Below are 20,324 nucleotides of genomic sequence, written 5' to 3'. Positions count from 1 at the left end.
GTACAAGTGCATTTATTCATTTGAACTATGTGCAAATTGGCTAAGAGTGCGGAGAGCTCTTATGATTTAAATTTTGTTTTCACACCATACTTCATAATTTTGTATTTGCAAGTGTATTTAATAAATAATAATAATAATAACAATAATGACCACGTGAGAGCTTTTGCTTTGAAATGATCGTTCTAATTAGGGGTCTTCAACTTTAAAATGAACTAGAATGCAAGGATTTTTTTCTTTTCGAGTACAACATGCGGAGAGATTTAAACCTCTGTTTTTTTTGTGTTCTTTAGTAAACGTAAAGTCTGTGTTCCATCAAAAACTGGGTTTTTATCATTATAGAATGATTTTGTTTTTTTTCCGTTGTTTAGTAACTGTAAAGTTTTTGTACCATCAAAAAGTGAGTTTTTATCATTATAGAATGATTTTGTTTTTTTTTTGTTGTTTAGTAACTATAAAGTCTTTGTACCATCAAAAACTGAGTTTTTATCATTATAGAATGATTTTGTTTTTTTTCGTTGTTTAGTAAATGTAAAGTCTTTGTACCATCAAAAAGTGAGTTTTTATCATTATAAAATGATATATATATATATATATTTGTAGTTGATAATATATCTATTACCATCTCAAAAGAGTGATAATTCGAACTCTCACCTTATAGTTATTGAACTCAGACAAAAAGATTGATCGATTTTTGTAAAATTATTAGAACCTAATTTAGACATGAATTGCTTGAGCTGAATGAAATTCTCCATCCTTTTATCTCCTTTATTTATTTATCTTTGAACCTATTCTTGTGACACCTACCTATTAATTGCTTTGTGTTAGATTTTATTGCTTGAAATATTTGTTAGGTGGAAATTCGAGTTTAACTATTTTAAATTTGGATTACTGAAAATTAATATACTTTGAAGAATTTTTCTAACCGTTGCTATTGATTAAGTTTTAAATTATTTGATCAATTAGATTACCATTGAAAGAAAAAAAAACCAATAAATCGATACTGAACTCTACCATCGAAATTTATCATATTCATCTAACATATGCAAATCAAATCTAGATAACGTACATAAAATTATGCAACTATTGAGATTAACTTGAATAAGTTAACCCACGTAATAAATATAAACTTGATTTCTTAATCTCGAGTCGCATAAACCCAACGCAAAAGACATGAAAGTAAATAATCCTATTAAGAACCGTAATAAAATTCTCTATTCCTTGGCTAGGAACAAAGTCCTTATAGAACATTTCCAACATTATTATTTCTAGGACAAATTGCAAATAATATACTCAATTATTCTCAATCTCAAATCAGTTCTTAAAATTTTAAAGAGAAGTCCAGTTGTACCTTCAAGTTTATTGGTTGTTTTAAAAATATCCTTACTCAAAACTCATAACTCGTAACCTCATAAGTCAACTTCATTTTGGGGGGAAGAATCTAATGAATAGCACTTTTTTTCCTTTCCAAATATATGTATACTATGAAACGGAAGTTTACAATCAATATAATATGGATAAAAATAAAAAAAAGTTTCTTCAATAATATAAAAAATAATCTCAATACAGCAGCCAAAACTTACAATCAGAAAATAGCAAAGCCTAAGATTCTGTATGAAGTATATACTCCACGTTTGGAGAGTGATTGATTGAAATTGCAGTTCCATAGCACAAGGGCCTTTTCAACAGCATCACTATTTTCTCAATAATTAGAGTTGATCCAAATCCAGACTTCATTCGATCTCAACTACCTCAAGTATCACGTTTCGTCGAGTAAACATTGATGAAATCTGGCACGAACCGTCACTTGTTCTCAATTGATCTCTTCTTCGAACTTCAAAATCGAGCTTCAAAACTCACATCCTCCGGGAAACTATACAAGCAAATTGCATGTTAAGAGAGATTTTCAAAAACTGAAAGAAGAATACAAAATGAAGAACATTAATCACACATAAATGCAAGAATCCATGAAGAACAGGAGAATAGAACATACATTCCAAAAGATCTTGTCACCAGTGTATTAATCTGCAACATTGGGGGTGGACTTCTTTTTCCTCTTATTCTTCGGCTTCACGGCATCTTTCAGGGTCTTCTTCCTGTTTTCTTCTGACAAAGTTTTAGCAGCTGCTAGAGGTAAATCTGCCTGATTATCTTTGACTTGTTCACCGAGCTCCTCGGAGGACATTGTTTCAACACTCGAGTCCTTTTGTTTCTTCATCATGGTTGGATTTCCTGCAACAAGAAGCTAGCGTAAGAAAAGCCTAATCAGAAAGTTTACATACACATACACTTGAACTCTCACTCTCGTGAACTCTCCTCATTATCAGAAAACAACTGCAGTCATCAACGCCGAAAGAAAGTAGGGAGCTATGACTGAGAACAAAGAATATGAATCCTTAGTTGAAACCAAGACAAAAAAAGCATAAGTTTTACTGAATCCCTTGGGATAATATGCTTAGATATTTGTTCCTGAAAAATACATACCAACTATGCAACAATGATAAAGTTAGATAAGAATGGAAATAGCTCTTCCACAGTTTTTTTGCCCTCTCCTCTCCGTCTCTAGAAGAACAGAAAAGGTATAGGATTCCAAAGATATCGAAGAGTTCCTTATGGTGTTAGATTGTAGAACACATGTTAAGATAATTGGAGTCAAGAAAGGCTGAAGTTATGTCTATTTTTATCTTGATATGAGTTGATTTTCCTATAATTTTTTGTTTTACCCTAACCTGAGTCAGATTTCTAAGCTTATGTCTAGTTAGGAGTCCTGAATCTGATGTTCAAAAAGTCTTTAAACTAACTATTCCAAATTTCCAATCCTTGAGAGAATAGGTAGGTAGTTAGCCTTCATGAATAAGCATATTCTACCTAAACAAGATTAAGACTCAATTAATAAGATTAGTCATATTCGAGTAAATTAATAAGATGAGTCATATTCGAGTACTAGTTGCTTATGCTTATAACTTCACTTCTCTCTCCATGTTTGTTCTTCTTGCCTGCTTTTTATACGACTTTTCTCCATTATTCGTCACCAATACAGCAACTATTCTTCATATTACATCACATAATAGCAATAAGTCTTCTTCCTAAAGACAGCCACAAAGCACAAGATTTTAAAGCTGTCCTGCATCAGTCACCCAATGAAGTTGCAACTAATACTATTGAAAACTAATTAAGATAATATTCATACTTCATCCATATATACTACATCGACCAAAAATGGATATGAAGTAACTGTTTCAGAGAAGAATATAAACATGATGAGAAACTTAAAGCAAAATAAGAATTCTAATGTCATGGTAAAGTACCGCGTGAAGCTAAAGTAGATTTCAAGTAATCCGAATCAACGCCTTTGGAGTAAGGGTCCCTGAAAAAAGAATGGAGGTTGAGAAAAACAAATTCCTGAAGATAAACTGTTAGGCTATTTTTTACCACACGCCATTTTCCTCTCAGTATTGTATAATCACTTCGTCTTAGTATCCATTATTGTTAAGAATAATACTTAACTCCCAACTGATGACTGGTTAGGAGGAAACTTCCAAAATATTACTAAAAATTTGACAGCTGTTCATTTTTTTATGGGAAAAAAATCTCCTCTCTCTTACTGCATTTCTCCCTTCTAAGATTGTAAATAACGTTTGAAATAGTAAGACAGCTTCACACCTAAGATTTTCTGTTGGGGGAATATATTAAAAAAAATGCTAGACAACATAAGAGAAAAAATATTATTCTTGTCGACATAAAAATTGGGCAAAACTAAGGAAATGCAAACATAATCAAGGTGACACCTTACCAGCTCGAAGGGCCCCCAATGAAATTCTTAGCATCCAAATCTCTCTTAATTATTTGTCCTTGATTTGTAGATACAATGTCACTCTCAGTGCTCCCACTTTGACTGGCCATGCTCTCTTGAGAATTCAATTTCAATCTGTCAGAAAATTCATTGATACTCTTTTGTCCATCAGATACACCTTGGCTATTCTTCATATTAGCCACACCAGCCACACCTCCACCGACATCCAAATTAACAGAAGGGTGTCTCTTAATCTTTCGCAATTGTCTAGCTGAGTTGTAAGTTTCAACCTATATAAAGTTGTAGAAATGAGTAAAAAGAGATCCTATATGTGCTAGCCACAAAATATCAGAACAATAAAAATTGAATTGAATTATAGCAAAAAGACGGCTGTATTATTTGGCAGGTGACGTTCTTTGCTATTTTGTGGAATTTATGGAACGAGATTAGATAGGAGAATCTTTAGAGGTACATAGAAATCTTGGGAAAAGGTATGGGACACTTGCATATATCAATGCCTCTAGGTTTTTAAGTGTATAATTATCCTATTATTTCCTTAATATTCTTAATAGTTAGACCTTTTATTTTATTTTTTTTCCGTGAGTTTTCAAGAGTGTTCGAGCCAGCTTGCACGCATCTCGACTAATCTCACTGAACAACACCCTAATCTTATTACATTTGGTTACCAAGGAAACACATAGAAAATTAATTTCCCAGGTAGGTGACCATCATGAGATTTGAACCCATCCCCTCTAAATCCTTTTGATTTACCTTGGTCTCTTGGACCAATGAGGATGGTTCAGTTAGATCTCTTGTTTGTTTCATCATTTTTTTCCCTCCATTTTCTCCATTTTTTCTTTTGCTCCTTTGTGTAAATCATTCTTGTTTGTAGGCCCTTCCATTTGTTCTATCATTTACCTTAATTAAGCTGGTTTCTTAATACAAGATAATGATTTCACCCTAAGCCTAAGCAAGATGTTGGACTACAGAGAAGCAGGAGTCGCATGAACTCTTTTTCAAAAACAATTCAGAAAAAAGAAGCTCACTGCATTTTTTATTTTAGTTGTAATATCACCAGCTTTGACACTAGCAATTCGCAGACATTGCATGATCATGCTCTGAAGTACACCCTCGCCTCCAGCTTTTTGAATAGCACAAACATCGTTATTAGCATTAAGTGTGACGGTCATCCTTCCCCCCATAACAGCCTCTTCATAGTGAGTTGGATCTACTACCTGCATAGCACCCCAACATTAGAGAACCCTGCTATATAACTGTGTCCTCAATACAATAAATAGAAAGAACTTGTGCCTACCAGAGTGCTCTCACTACGGAAAAAAGCAAAGGTTACTGCAATAGGGAGATGGTGTATAATCAAAGGAAGCGGCTCCCTAACCTGCAAATAGCAACATTCACATGATAAATTCAAGGATACAGGCAGTTAGGACAGAAGATAAACCCAAACATAATAATTTGTTTCACACAAAAGAATTTAAATCGTAAGACTAAGGATAAACATGTGGATGTCAAAGCAGAATGTATGAGGTTAACAATACATAAAACTGCTGATGTCAATAGAAAATATGAATTTTCCGTCAATTACTGAAATTGCAAAAAAATAATAATAATAAGAAAAGCCATCGATCATGCATAAAATATTTGAAAATATAATATTAATATGTCTCATTTAAGATATTTAAAGGACTACAGTGCTACAGATCACCATTGATCTTCCAATGGTTTTAAATGATCGAAAGAATTCCTTCAAAATAGAAAGGAAGGAATTGTCTGTTAAAAAATCGCAATAGAAGGATCTGGTGTAGGTTCCAGTTAACCTCTCAGCCAACTTGACCTTTCTCACTGGATCCTTGCCCTTAAACTCAAACACCTTCTACTCTACAACCAACAAAACCTTAGCTCTCTCAGCCTTCTTACAATCTCACCCTGTCTCTCTCATCTCGTTCATTTGAAAGTCTCCCCTAAGACATATGACCTTAAACTCAAACACCAGTTACTAGACTTGGCAGTTAACTAGTAAGGATTTAGAAATAAGACAATTTACCCAAATCTTAATGTCTGATCTTAAACGATACTAAGCTTTATCTAATAAGTCATACAATTTAATGTTCCTTGAAACCAAGAGTCCCTTCCCACCCCACTCCAACCCCCAACAAAAAAAAAAGGGAAGAAAAAAAACTGATCGACCTAGAAAATAACTTTTAGGAAGTAAAACGAGACCAAAATCTAAGTTAAATTCATCAAATGTATCAAAAAGATAATCTTCCTGATCACATGTGGGATTTAAAAACAAATGTTGTCTTCGTATATAACAATGCATTTAAGTAAATAATGTCACATCATTCGAACAGGATGCACTTCAAGAATTTTCCAACAAAATTTTGAAGAGCTGACCTCAGGGGGATGAACTATCACTTCCTGACCATCATCTCCTTCCAATGAGCACTCAGGTCTTCGGAAAGTTGAGAGAGCAGCCAAAGCAGCAATATTAGCTGCATCCACAAGGTTTCTGCTTGCAGGATTGTTAAATACCAATCATTAGTGTCACTATAACAATAAGAAAATTAAAATAAAATAAAATATTAGAAATTCAAAAGCTTACCCCCCATTATCTAGAATGTGGAGATCAACTCGGATGGCCCATACAGACTTGCCGGAAACAACACAAAGTGATTCTGTATCCACTGCCCTACTCTCCCTGCATCAGTACCTCCAACATTAAATTACAATGTGTAGCTTAATGTAATGTTATAGTTTACTAACTGACAGTGACTGTGAAGCTAGAGAAGCATTCAACTCTATTTACCCTCTGTCTATTAGTTAGTCAATACAACAGGAGCATAGCTTGATAGCTAAATTTGTTGGTGATTAAGTAACGGAATAATATATAGACATGTCATGTTAGTTCCATACAACATTAATGTGGTCAGTACTCAGTGTTTGTCTCATCAATTAAGAACCAACAACATTAGTATTCAATGCACAATTCCACTTAACCAGGGTAGAGACATTATTGGAAAATATGATGACTGTGCAGATCCCTTTTTTTGGGGATTCAACAGATTGTCGACACGATCAAGAAAAGACTAATCACATATCAATTTGGAATAGAGCTAAAAGCATCACTGATCAGGAATGAGAAATATCCATATACGCCAGGCACCAGATTATAAAAATAACAAAGTCAAAACAACACCTTTCTTCTACCCTCGGATGCCCCATTTGCACTAGCATCATGCAATAAATTAACAGAACTAGAGGTAAACACCTGCTACTCACGATTCACGCAAAGAATTCAATGACAGCATACGGCGGGAAGCAAATAAAAAGAACCAAAAAGATAATTACCGTAGACCGCGGTCTATTACACGCCCTAACTCAACAGCAGACTCTCCAGGACGGCCAGGCTCAAACGAGGGATCAGCCATTGGAGAGAACTCAGTATATATAGAGAGAGTGCCCTCATTAGGACGGTCCCTGTACGGTTGAACTAGCTGAGCAGTCACAAAGCCCATTACATGAGTCTGGCCAAGCTGCACCTCTGAAGAACCATCATCCCTGCAAAAAAATTCATCATTATTCCCCAACAAAAATCACACCAGAAAAGGAAAAGACATAACTTTAAACAAAAAGAAACATGTGAGAAACATTACTTGCCAAAGTTGATAGTGAGATTGCGGTAATCAAAAGGGCGGCGACCATCGACCCTCAAATCCGAAAGAAGGGCTGTTTCGATGAATTTCTTCTCGTTCGCAGAGAGACGCCACGCGTTGGCTAACCTATGCTCCATTCAATGCACCCTCTTCTTCTTTTTTCCTGTAAATGCAAACTATACAGTATCAGAGGTACACATCTGACTGAAACAACGAACCAATTGAAGTAACAAGCGATAATATTTGGTGGGTTCTATTTATTTAGAACTTACCGACAATGTAGCGCTGAAGCGGGAGAGATAACCAGTGCGTCCTTCTTCTTCTGGTTTGAAGTGGATTAAGAGCTTGGGTTGGAGAATATTGGCTGCTGCTGCTGCGGGTTTTTTTGGTGAAAGTGAGATGATTCCTTGGGTTGGAGAGAGAGAGAGATGGCCGCCGGGATAGAGGAGAGAGTGAAGTGGTGGCGCCGCCGGCGAAGGCGTTCGATTTGCAGAGACGAGGCGACGAGGGTATTTTGGCTGGGAAATTGCCGAAAGTTTAATTTGAAAGGACTATTTATTTTTGGGATGTGAAAAGACTCTATTGCCCTTTTAAATCTTCTCAAAATTGAAATCCCAACAAATTTCTACACTCTATCATGCACGCAGACGAATCCTCCAAAAAAATACCCATTTTTTTCCGGCGACTGAGGAGGGAATCGGAGGCGGACTGAGGCGACGGCGGCTAACTTCCAGCCGACGATCACGGCGAACGTCTGGTGACAGTCGCGAAATCTCCCAGTGGCGAACTCCTGTGAGCTGTTCTTACTCGGTAACTTAATCCGAACACCGTTTTAGTTCTTCTTCGTCGCCTTGATTTTCTTCCTTCTCTTCTAAGTGTTGTCGGCTTCGTAGTTTGAGTTTTATTCTTCATAGCTTGAATTTTTGTTGCTTGATTTTGGCATTGCAAGGGAAAAAAATAACAAAATGTTAAATAGTCATTAGCCTCTCATTTTTCTGGTTTTGCTTCAACTCTTTTGGTTTACTTCAAGCCATTTGGATAGTTTGGTGTTATTCAATGACTTTGAAGTTATGATTTTCTGGTTTGTTGCTTAATTTTGGCATTGCAAGAAGAAAAACATAATGTTAAAAAGACATCGGTCTCGCATTTTTTGTTGTTTTGCTTGGACTCTTTTGGTTTACTTTAATCCATTTGGAACATTTTAGTGCTATTGATTGACTTTGAACTTGTGCTTTTCTGATTTGTTGCTTGATTTTTGTATGGCAAGTTATTGCAATATATGGCAAAGAAAAAAAAAACAGAATGTTAAATAGTCATCGGCCTCATTTTTTCTTTTTTGTTTCTTTTTTTAAATAAGAAATAGAGAATTGTATTGATGGGAAAGAACAGCCTAGTGGCCGGGGATGAGTGAGCCCCTGCCTTACAAAAGAAAAAAATAGTGAAGTACAACTTTCCAATTTTGTATAAGCATTGTTGGATTGTAGTTCCAAAAAAAAACACCTTGTGGTTAAGGCACCAAGAAGAAGCGGTAATTTGTACGCAATTATAAAAAGAATCAAAAGAACGTGCTCTGTTGTTGAAGACTCGCTGTTTCTTTCCTTCCACAATGTGCACCAATAACTCTAGTGTTTTCCTTGATGAAACCACCCTGTAATGCCTCGCATTTTTCTTGTTTTGCTTCGACTCTTTTTGTTTACTTCAAGCCATTTAGAACATTTTAGTGTTATTAAATGGCTTGAAATTTGTGCTTTCATGGTTTGGTGCTCATTTTAGCATAGCAATATATGGCATGTTATTGCAAGGGAAAAAAAACAGTATGTTAAAAAGTGTCATTTGCCTTGATTTTGAATCTTTTATATTATTTCAAGGTCTTTGGAACATATCAGAGCTATTCAATGGCTTGGACCTTGTGCTTTTATGGTTTGTTGCTTCATTTTGGCATTGCAATATATTCCAGGAAAAAAAAATAGTAGTTACAATTGCAAAATCTCTTCCTTGCAGGCCGCAGCACACGTGAATAACAGCGGTGAACTCCAATGAGTTTGCTTCAAGCAACGGCGGCGAACTCCAGCTTATGGTGTAAAGAAGAGACGCGAGAATGGCCTATACAAGGAAATCGATGGGCTTCGTTTAAACATACTTACAATTTTAGTATGTTTTAGTTTAAGCTTATTACAATTTATTTACATTCAACTGCAGAGAAATTTATCAAACTTTGGAATACATCGATACGAAATTGCTAATCACAAAATCATTATATATTAGGAAAACCCCAGTAGTTGGAAGTAATAGCACTGGAGGAGTTTCAATGCTTAGACTCCGGCCGAGCCAATTTCACATACGCTTTTCTTCCTCTTCACCGTTCAGCTCACTTTTAGATCCTTGCTATCTTAACAGTTGTTTTCACATCTTTCTCTCAAAACAATTTTTAGCGTTCAAATCTCTTCTTCAATTTCATTCCTTGATTATCACCACTGGCAACTCGAAAAATGTCTTCTTTGCTACGAAGCTCATGTCCTTTTATGCTTCTCACAGGCAACCCGCATTGTCCACCCATTTGTTTCATTCAATTCATCCTAAAGACGGATTTCTTTGGAATTCCATTATCCAATCCCACTTCTCCAATGGTGACTACTTGCAGGCATTCGGTTTCTACCTCCAGATGCGAGCCTCAAGTAGCCTACCAAACCAATTTACAGTTCCCATGGTGCTTTCCACGTGCGCTGAACTAATGATGCTCAACCATGGCATGAACATTCACGGGTTAGCTTTGAAACTTGGGCTATTTTATGGTAATTCTGCTGTTGGTTCTTCTTTAGTATATATGTATTCCAAATGTGGTCATACAGAAAGTGCATCTCTTCTGTTTGATGAAATTACGCTTAAAGATGTAGTTGCTTGGACTGCGCTTATAGTTGGGCACGTCCAGAATAATGAAAGTGAGAAGGGTTTGAAATGCCTGTTTGATATGCATAGGTATGGAGGGGCCCCAAATTATAGGACATTAGGAAGCGGGTTTCAAGCTTGTGTTGATCTGGATGCTTTAGTAGAGGGCAGATGTTTACATGGTTTGGCTCTAAAAACTGGAATTCTGTGTTTTGAAGTCATTAAATCTTGTCTTCTCTCTATGTATTCGAGGTGCGGGTCACCTGAAGAAGCTTACCGTTGCTTTTGCAAATTAAACAAAAAAGATCTTATCTCCTGGACATCAATTATTGCAGTTCACGCTAAATTTGGGTTAATGACTGAATGTCTAAGTTTATTTTGGGAAATGCAGGCTGATGAAATCATCCCAGATGAAATTGCTATCAGTTGTATGGTTCTGGGTTTTGGTAATTCTGATAGAACCTCTGAAGGAAAAGCCTTTCATGGTTGGATTCTGAGACAATGTTATGCGGTGAGTGAAATAACTCATAATGCATTACTCTCAATGTACTGTAAGTTTGGACTCTTAAATACTACAGAGAAGATCTTCCATAGTTTCCACAAAAGTAGCAAAGAAGATTGGAACACTATGATATCAGGATATAGCAATATGGGGCAGAAAGAGAAGTGTATAGACCTTTTCAGGGACATGCAACTTCTAGGCATAGGACCTGATTTGATCAGTTTAGCTTCTGTAATTTCTTCATGTTCACAAGTTGGGGCAGTCAATATTGGTCGGTCCATACACTGCTATGCGATTAAAAACTCTATAATTGAAAATGTATCAATAGCTAACTCACTCCTTGACATGTATGGGAAAAGTGGTAATTTAACCACCGCATGGAGGATATTTCATAGAACACAGCAAAGGGATATTATCTCCTGGAATACATTGATCTCATCCTACAAGCAAAGTGGGCATCCTGCTGAAGCCATTGTCTTATTTGATGAAATGATCAAAAATAACCTTAAACCCAACGCCATTACATGTGTAATAGTTCTCTCGGCATGTGCTCATCTTGCATCCTTAGATAAAGGCGAAAGGATCCACCAGTACATAAGGGAGAATGGATATGGGACTGATATAACCATTAGAACTTCATTGATTGATATGTATGCAAAATGCGGAGAGCTCGAGACATCAAGAAAATTGTTCAACGCAGTGGAAGAGAGGGATGTTATTTTATGGAATGTTATGATATCAAGTTATGGGATGCACGGACATGCAGAATCTGCAATTGAGATCTTCGAACTAATGGAGGAGTCAAATGTCAAACCAAATTCGCTAACCTTTCTTTCTCTTCTCTCAGCTTGCAATCATGGAGGGCTCGTTGAAGAAGGAAGGCGTCTCTTTGATAGGATGCAGAAATATGGTGTCAAAGTCAGTCTGAAGCACTATGCTAGTATGGTAGATCTTCTTGGCAGGTCAGGTAGTCTTCAAGAGGCAGAGACTCTGGTTTTATCAATGCCCATCTCTCCGGATGGCACTGTGTGGGGCTCCTTGTTAAGTGCTTGTAAACTTCACAATGAATTTGAAATGGGGGTAAGGATTGCCAGGCATGCAATTGAATCTGATCCAGAAAATGATGGGTACTATATAATACTGTCTGACTTGTACGGCTGCTTGGGAAGGTGGGAGGAGGTCGAAAGAGTGCGTGTCATAATGAAGGAAAGAGGGGTGGAGAAGAGAACCGGTTGGAGTGCCTTGTGAATCAATTTCTTTCAGTGTTGCTTGAAAGTGTCTCATACCTCAGACTATACAACTTCATAGGGATCTCGAGGATCATTTCAAGGGCCACATTAGCAATCAAAATGGAAAAAAGTTCGATCCTCACTTGTCCTGAACTTCGGACCAACGATAGTGTTTGCACATACATTCAAAAATATTTTGGCTTTCAGGTATGTTACTTTCTGCAATTTATCTTTACTTCAGAAGTCATTAAGTTGATGGGCTACTAGACATTTTTCCTTTTCTGATATTATCTTCATATTCTTGGCATCAGATTGAAAAACATAATAAGGAACGAACCACAAAATCAATTCTCTTTTCATGTATACAGTGACATCTTTTGGAACTCAGTGCAGTTCAAGGCATCGACAAGAATCTATTTCGGTATGTGTTACGTTATTTAGCAAACTGTGATATGGCAATAGGTGATGCAAGGTGTTCTTACTGTGTCAATTGTGCACAGTTTCAAAAGTGCCAAGAGATGTATGATGCGGATTCCTAATGTGAAATAAATCAATCTGAAAGTTGGGCAGCTAAGAAAAGGTTAGTGTTTCTGTAAATTGAATTTTCTTCTCGATTCTATTGTTTCTCCCATAAAACAAATTAGCAGCAACCAACATAATCTTTCTATTTGGTAAAAGCCCTGAAGTTTTTATCTTCAACTTTAACTTATAACGATTCGTTGTTTTGTATATCATATCTTTTGAATGCATATACTCATACCTGTTGGCGTAATATGTCACCTTGCATTTTTCTTATTTTGCTTGGACTATTTTGGTTTACTGCAATCCATTTGGAACATTTTAGGGCTATTCAATCAGTTTGAACTTGTGCTTTTCTGGTTTTTTGCTTGATTTCTGCATTGCAGATTATTGGAATGAAAAAACAGAATGTTAAACAATCATTGGCCTCGCATTTTTCTTGTTTTGCTCGACTCTTTTGATTTACTTCAAGCTATTTGGAATATTTTAGTGCTATTCAATGACTTTGAACTTATGGCTTGTTGCTTGATTTTGGCAATGCAAGTTATTGCAAGAAAAAAAAAAAGAATGTTAAAGTCATTGGCCTCGCATTTTTCTTGCTTTGCTTCGACTCTTTTGGTTTACTTCAAGCCATTTTGAACATTTTATTGCTATTCAATGACTTTGAACTTCTACTTTCATGGTTTGTTGGTTAATGTTAAATAGTTCATTGGTCTTGCATTTTTTTTGTTTTTATTTGGCTCTTTTGGTTTATTTTAATGCCTTTGAATAATGATATTTTCTTAGGTGTTAAAGTCTTGAACTCAACATGGCATTATCAACAATCCCTTGATAGACAAGGTGGGTCACCTGAACATGTCCAAACCTTGGCGAATTGTAATTGTAGAATCAACGCCAGTTCGACGTAATATAATTAAGTTTTTCGAATATGTTGTAACTGGTTTTGATTTTGTAACTTTAAATCAAGAAAACCTGTCTTACTTAGAAAACAACTTCCCTTCAATTATGGACAAATACTCCATTCCATTGTATTAATTGATTAACATTGTACATATAAAATATGTGGAATAAAGTTATTTGATTCTAAAGATGATGTTGAATGGATTGGAGCTTGCGTTTTCATAGATTGTTGCTTGGATTTTGGCAAACGTAAGGATCATTTCCCATAGATATTCTTGTTTTTCTTTCACTTGAAATTGTTTAGAACATATAATGGTATTGAATGTTTTGGAACTTGTATTTTCATAAGTTATTGCTTGGATCTTTGCATTGCAAGGAAAAAAAAAAACAGAATGTAAAAGAGTAGTTTTACTTAGATATTTTTGGGTTTTATTTTTTTGCTCATTTGCTTTATTTGAAGTCATCTAGAACGGGTTGGAACTTAAATTTTCATAAGTTGCTTGGATTTTTACATTTCGATATTGCAATATATCGTATTGAAAATGACCTTTTGAACATTTGAAGTCGCTTTCCTTCCACTCATTTTATTTATTTATTATCTTTCTGACTTACTGGGAAATCAAACAAGTTTAGTATTTGAATTTTTAAGTTTGTGTTTAATAAATTCCTGAACAATTTCGTGTCGAGCATATTATTAATTTTTTATTTTATGTCAAATGTTCATGAATTAAAAAAAATTGAGTCGATTAGACTTGATAGATATTAAAAATTCAGTGAATTATTAGACACAAAGTTGAAAACTTAAATATTATTAGACACTTTTTAAAGTTCGTAGGATGCAAAATTGAAACTTCAAAAATTTATTATATACTTTTTTGAGTTTAAGAACCTATTAAATATAAACTTGAAAACTTGAAAAGCTCGCGATCTAAAATTCTAATTTAATCTAAAAATTTAAGAACTAAATTTTTATTTATCAGAATTTAGAAATTTTTTTACTCATATAACATGGACAGCCCCTACAAACCTCCCAAAACCAAATGAAAAGCCTAGTAAGAAATAGTGATGTCTTTAAGTAACACTTTTCGTCTTTTAAGTTGTAATAATAATTGACCTAAATAACTTTTACATTGCTAAAATATTCTATTATTTATTTAATTTTCTTGTGTTTTAATTTATTTTTCACCAGTCTCCAACATTTAAGTAACTGCCAATTGGCCATTACAGTTTAAAATAATTGCATCCCTTTTGCCCTTTTTTTCTAATTTCCCACATAGTTGCTAAATTGCGATGATGTACGCCTATATTTTTTTTAGAACAACAGCTGTGTGGAGATTCGAACTCACGATTTATTGATCGGAGATAGGTATCTGAGCATAGGAGATCGGTATCTTAACTATGCTAATTGAAAAAACCATTCATATGATATCACTGTGACATCTCATCTCTTACAAAATTATCTACTTAGCTGTTTTGGATCAAAATGAAATCAGATCATTAGCTTCCCAATCAAATAAGAATAATCAATGCAACTTTGAATTATGGAATTGGAAGAAACCCAATCAAATTATATAAATATTGTTGGGATCCTGCACTGTGTCTCTCTACATCTCACATAGAAAATTGCTCTCTTCTGCTGATTGTAGCTAGAAAAATTTACACCACTCATCCTTCCATCCATCAGTCCTAATGCACATGAACTAAAAGGAAAAAAAAATCAACTCAGGCAGTGGTTGGTGTGGTTAAAAAATGGTACTACTTGGTAACTACTGTGTTTTTCTCACTCGAAACTCCATTTTCGGCTTGGTTGTCAAACCCGTGGTAAGGTACTTCGACCATGGGCTGTGCCAAAGGGCGCCCCTCAAAGTCCTCAGGAAAGAATTCGAAATCAGGGCCAAAGTTGAACTTGACGACACAATTTGGTTGATTGGGTAGAGTGTACATTGAAGCTGCAGGGTAATAACGACCTCCATTCAGATCTGTAAAAGCTACCCCTTGGCATACTCCATTTTTGAAGAACGAAATCTCACTTCCTGCACGATGAATATCTGACCCATCATGTAACGTCATAAAGGAGATAGTATCTCAATCATGAGTTCAACTAGTAAAAAGGGAAAGAAGAGAAGATAATGAAAAACAAAAGGCAAAATGCAACAGATTGCTGGGGCATCTATCTCTAGTTCCTGATCCTCAATCAATCACTAGATAACCAACTTGACTCGTAGATTAAATTACTTGTAAATTATATCTAACAACCACCTACTGTGGAAAAACAGCACATATTGAAACATTTTACAAGAAAAAAAATAGAATCACTCTTGCCAGAAGCTTAATGAATAGATAGATGTGACCCACAAGAACAGAAGGGGGAAATAGGAAAGAATAGATGTGTACACTATGTCAGCTTTAAAATACGAAAGAGCATGCATCTAAGTAGATACTTCCATCTCTGCACCCTATTGATGATACAAACCCAACAAAATTCAATTAGTCAAAACGTAACAAAATGATTGTTCATTACTAGGAAAATAGCCAAACGGTATGAGCTCTTAGCGAGGACTATCTCTCTCTCCTATTGGCAGCAACCAGCCCTTCCTTACTCGATTCTTAACTGTCCCTCACATTATCTCCCATAGTTCCCATAAAATGTTCCCACCGCAAACCCAAATAACAAACTCCCATCACCTATGTTCAAAAGACCAAACGAGGCTCCATTCCCCCCCCCCCCCCCCCCCAAGGAAAAAAAAACAGCCCTTCACTGCCCTTACCCTCTTGGCCCACTTCTTTGTAGCGTTTGTACCTCCTAGAGTAAACGGGTGGCTTGGTCCTATCATCTAAAAACGTACAAACATAGACAGTCATTCCTAGCCATTCGTAGTATTGAATAAGTTAGAAACAAAACATACGCCTTGTATTTGATATGATCTGATACTCCAGGGATTTTTTTCCTAGAAAAGCTGCAGTGCATATATTTGAGAGTTGAAATCATTGATCTCAATTTCCTATTTTTATAAGCCACTTTTCTTAGTATATATGGTAAAACTCTCTCTCTCTGAAATTGCTCATGCAGAATAGTTCAACTATAATGGCTTCTCTCTTCCACCCAAGGAATGGTCAGGGAAACTATATCCTCCCTTAGCCAGAATAAATAAAGTATTTTTCCTCAAACGAAGCACCATACATAGCATCAAATTGGTTAAGAATCTCCAAACTATCAGTGTCAGATGACTCAAATTTAGATGGAAACACGAACAGATACAAAACATAATTCTAGAGGAGTCAATGAAACACATGTATCTTCTTAAAAAGGAAAAACCCAAAAGGAGTCTTCGTTTAAGATGAATGGCGATAAAACCCAAACTTTACTATAGCAACTTCAAGTCAAAAAGGCTTAAACTCCAACTATGTTTTTTCTTCACCAGTTGTCTCACAGGGCGGCAGGACTGGATAACTAGGACCCCAACAGTTTGCCAAACTAACTTTCACCAGTAGAAAGGTGTTATCGAATTGAAAACCGAAACAAAATAACATGTCAAAAGCACAAGTTAAGAGGGAATAACTATTTATATAACATTCAAGCTTCAGTTGTAATATTCTCAATATAGCACAATCTTCACTACTTCACTTTAAAGAAAAAATGAACATAGAATGCATCATTTGTCAGGATTTAGTAAAGAATTCTAACATACCAGGAACTACTTTAGGCGGCTCCTCTTTCCCTTCAGGAGCACAAATGTACCTCTGCCCCTTATACCAAACAAAATGCGGCGGCTTGGGTGCGTATAGAGCCCCATCAGGCAAATTGATATAGAAACCAATAACATCACCTTCCTTATATCCCTCCTCCCCATATTTCTCTCTTAAAGCCTTATGCACCTTACTTCCATCTATATCTCTGTATCCAAAACTATTCCCGTCGTACCCAACTGGCGCCTGCAAGTCCCCTTTATCCGTCGACCATCCGAGCCGAGTATGCCCCGTCTCCCCCAAGCTCACCACCTTGATTTCAAAATACCATGCCCCTTCCTCCACCCCTCTAGTGGCCCTCACCATCCGATACCCCTTTGTACTACCAGCACTCATTCTATCATCAGTCAATTCAACTTTCTCCGCCTTGTAAACCTTCGATAAGCATATTTGCATATCGGAATTGTCGTCCCCTTTATCAGGGAACCTCGGAACTGGAGTGATCAAAACAGGGTCCTCAGCTGGGGCATTGTGATTGTTATTGGCTTTGTTCTTCTTCTTCCCCTTCCGGGTCGACTTTGTAACCCAAACATTATTGTTTTTCTTCTTCGATTTCTTCGGATTCAAAGCCGTTGCCGCCGGTGCAGCATTGGCACTCCTGGAACCGTTGTTCTTAGCAGTGGTGGATTCCAGCAAAGGCGATTTGGGTTCTTCCGCAGGCTGGAGATTAAGCGAAGACAACTGCTTCTGCTTCTTGGGAGGTGGGTCTTCATCGTCGTCGTCGTTCGCTGGGGACTTCGCCAACTTAGCGGATTTCTCAGTGTCGTCGGAGGCGGGTTCTTCTTCGGAGATGTCTTCAGAGGCGTCGGGTGGGTCCTGTCTGGTACCGTCCTGGGGCTCCGTTGAGGAGGCACTGACATTGGCATCCATTGGTGGATCAGCAAGCTCCGGTGGGTCGATGCCGGTGGCGCGAACCGACTCGTCTTCCTCATCGTCTTCGTCTCTGTAAGTGGAACGAAGGGAATCCATGAGAACGAGCCCAATAGGGTTTGACAAATCGGGCAGTGATGTGGAAGAAGGAGAGTGATGCTCCGTCTACTTCACATACGATTCTGAAAACAGAAACCTTGAAAAATTCGGACTAAATTTTGACGAAGAACCGGAGGGAAGAAGAAGAAGGAGAAGGCAATTGGATTGGAATTGGAGTCTCGACAGATAGGGCTGAGAGATTGAAGGGACAAATTTTGGGTACTTCCAAGTCTCCCTCTCTTCTAAAATTCAAAAAACTCTTTTTTTTTCTTTTCCTTTTTTAGTTCTAAGTTTCTAACAAAAATTGAGTCATAGCTATATCTCTTAATCATATAGATATGTATGTTTTAAGTTTCAAATATCGGTCAAATAAGCATAGTTGAGCGATAATTGACATATTTTGAAGACGTGAGCTTATCCTCTACCCCTACATATTATACTATATATATATTCAAATATTGATTTTATTAAAAAAATATATATATTAATATCGGTGTTGACGAAAAAAAAAATATCGATAGGAATATGATGTATTAAAATTATGTTGATTTTTGCTTAGGGACGGGTTCAGTTTCAAGTTTCAAATAACATGTCAGCAATACATTCATATGTCAATGTGAGCTTAGTTGTTAATTGATATCTATCTCTGATCAATAAGTGATAAGTTCAGATCTTCATCCTCACTTGTAAAAAAAAAAATTCATTCACATACCTAAATATGTTCATAAAACAATAATTTAATATATTATCAACGGGAATGATTGAGATTTTTTATATTTAAAAGATAAAATTGAAAATTTTGAAAGATTGAGGACCAAATTTTCAATTTGAATAATAGTATATTTGAAATGTCAATCGAAAATAAAAAAAAACTATAGCCGAAACTGAAAGTAGCGTTTAGCAGCTTAATTATAAAAAAAATAGTAATCAAACACACCTTATTTTTAGTTATTTTTATTTTTTTAATTTATTGCTTTCTCTCGATTTTTTTGGTATGTTTTACCTTTCTTAAAATACATTTGAATTTTTTGCTAAATTTAAAAAACAAAAATAAAATTTTTAGAAATTACCTATTTAAATTTGCAATATTTGATGAACACTGACATAGGTAAAATCTTAACTATTTAGCTGCACCTATTTTTGTGGTAATAATAATACCAAAGAAACATGGATAATTAACTCCTAAATTATGAAATTTTCATCGTTTCAATTTTCATTTTGATCCATCACCTCACAAACTTACAAGAATTGATATGAAAATAATTTTTTTTTAAAAAAAATTGCACAATCAAATAACTAACTTCTATTTCTATTTTAGAATATTGATTTTGATATCAAATTTTTGTTAGTTTGTGAGGGCTATTTATGAAAACTCATGGGCATATGGGTTAATTTTATAATATTTATATATAAAAGAAAGTTCAAGGGTTAATCATGTAATTTAATATTAAATATATAATAAAAATAAAATTGAAACATGAGCGTTAGTCTAGTGTAGTGGTTAAAAAACATTTTTATTGTCACGAAGGATGTTCAAATAACAAATTCCACTTTATTATCTAAATTTATTTGCATATCATGTATTAGAGACTAAACTATATATTTAACCTCTTTCTATATATATTTTAAATTATTGAAAATTAAAATATTAAATAAAAGATATTATGCCTGAGTGGAGGTGAAAGATCGAATCATATCGACTCTTTTAGGTTTGTAATAGATGTCTAACATCAACTTAACTATGTCGGAATTGGTATTATAGCTTAAACCTGTGTTCCATTAATCCTTGAATTTTTAGAAGTTTAAATTATGTTTTTAAATTTTAAATTATGCTTCTAATTAATCTCAATTTCGCTCCCATCTAATGAATTTAGAATCTAACATAAACATTATAAAAGAAAAGTAGATGTCCATCTCAGGTGTCAAAAAGAAATATGCCTTAAACCCTAACTCATGTGTCAATATCTTCATTTGTCTAGTATCTCCAAGTGTCAAATTGAACCAAATGTCTAATTCTCAAATGTTCCATGTGTCTATTTTCTACTTATGATTAGTGTCCAACTGTAATACTTCGTGGTTTGTAAAACTTCGTGGCTGTACAAATTGCCTAT

The 20,324-nt window shown here is 35.5% G+C and overlaps 3 protein-coding genes across 10 annotated transcripts; 1 reads left to right on the top strand and 2 right to left on the bottom strand.

Annotated features, from left to right (window-relative positions):
- Positions 1-1,515: 1,515 nt before the first annotated feature.
- Positions 1,516-7,985, bottom strand: LOC111021616 (exosome complex component RRP45A). 3 transcript variants are annotated; one of them, XM_022298635.2, is made up of 11 exons: positions 7,734-7,982; positions 7,462-7,624; positions 7,157-7,366; positions 6,411-6,506; positions 6,203-6,317; positions 5,106-5,186; positions 4,837-5,025; positions 3,791-4,080; positions 3,306-3,364; positions 1,991-2,229; positions 1,516-1,870 (listed from the first exon to the last, which is right to left on the bottom strand). In XM_022298635.2, the coding sequence occupies exons 2-10, from the start codon at positions 7,596-7,598 to the stop codon at positions 2,018-2,020; spliced, it is 1,389 nt and encodes a 462-aa protein (XP_022154327.1). In that variant the 5' UTR covers positions 7,599-7,624; positions 7,734-7,982; the 3' UTR covers positions 1,516-1,870; positions 1,991-2,017. The 3 variants fall into 3 exon arrangements, with proteins under 3 accessions (XP_022154327.1, XP_087981579.1, XP_087981578.1); XM_088125453.1 differs by lacking the exon at positions 7,734-7,982 and having other exon boundaries at positions 7,466-7,604; XM_088125452.1 differs by lacking the exon at positions 1,516-1,870 and having other exon boundaries at positions 2,044-2,242; positions 7,734-7,985.
- A 103-nt stretch (positions 7,986-8,088) lies between these two features.
- On the top strand, positions 8,089-13,687 carry LOC111021614 (Pentatricopeptide repeat (PPR) superfamily protein). 6 transcript variants are annotated; one of them, XM_022298627.2, is made up of 6 exons: positions 8,089-8,271; positions 9,463-9,612; positions 9,727-12,285; positions 12,390-12,499; positions 12,579-12,658; positions 13,384-13,687. In XM_022298627.2, the coding sequence occupies exon 3, from the start codon at positions 9,770-9,772 to the stop codon at positions 12,095-12,097; it is 2,328 nt and encodes a 775-aa protein (XP_022154319.1). In that variant the 5' UTR covers positions 8,089-8,271; positions 9,463-9,612; positions 9,727-9,769; the 3' UTR covers positions 12,098-12,285; positions 12,390-12,499; positions 12,579-12,658; positions 13,384-13,687. The 6 variants fall into 6 exon arrangements, with proteins under 6 accessions (XP_022154319.1, XP_022154321.1, XP_022154322.1 ...); XM_022298630.2 differs by having other exon boundaries at positions 8,090-8,271; positions 9,463-10,224; positions 10,438-12,285; XM_022298631.2 differs by having other exon boundaries at positions 8,092-8,271; positions 9,997-12,285.
- Positions 13,688-15,036: 1,349 nt separating this feature from the next.
- Positions 15,037-18,463, bottom strand: TRO (histone H3K4 methyltransferase TRAUCO). The gene is made up of 2 exons (XM_022298682.2): positions 17,187-18,463; positions 15,037-15,530 (listed from the first exon to the last, which is right to left on the bottom strand). The coding sequence occupies exons 1-2, from the start codon at positions 18,211-18,213 to the stop codon at positions 15,253-15,255; spliced, it is 1,305 nt and encodes a 434-aa protein (XP_022154374.1). The 5' UTR covers positions 18,214-18,463; the 3' UTR covers positions 15,037-15,252.
- Positions 18,464-20,324: the final 1,861 nt, after the last annotated feature.

Source organism: Momordica charantia (genome assembly GCF_013281855.1).
Source record: "Momordica charantia cultivar OHB3-1 chromosome 6 unlocalized genomic scaffold, Mcharantia_2.0 BLBB01000006.1, whole genome shotgun sequence".
Lineage (NCBI taxonomy): Eukaryota > Viridiplantae > Streptophyta > Magnoliopsida > Cucurbitales > Cucurbitaceae > Momordica > Momordica charantia.
The sequence above is the reverse complement of the archived record's forward strand: the minus strand, read 5'-3'. Positions and strand labels throughout refer to the sequence as shown.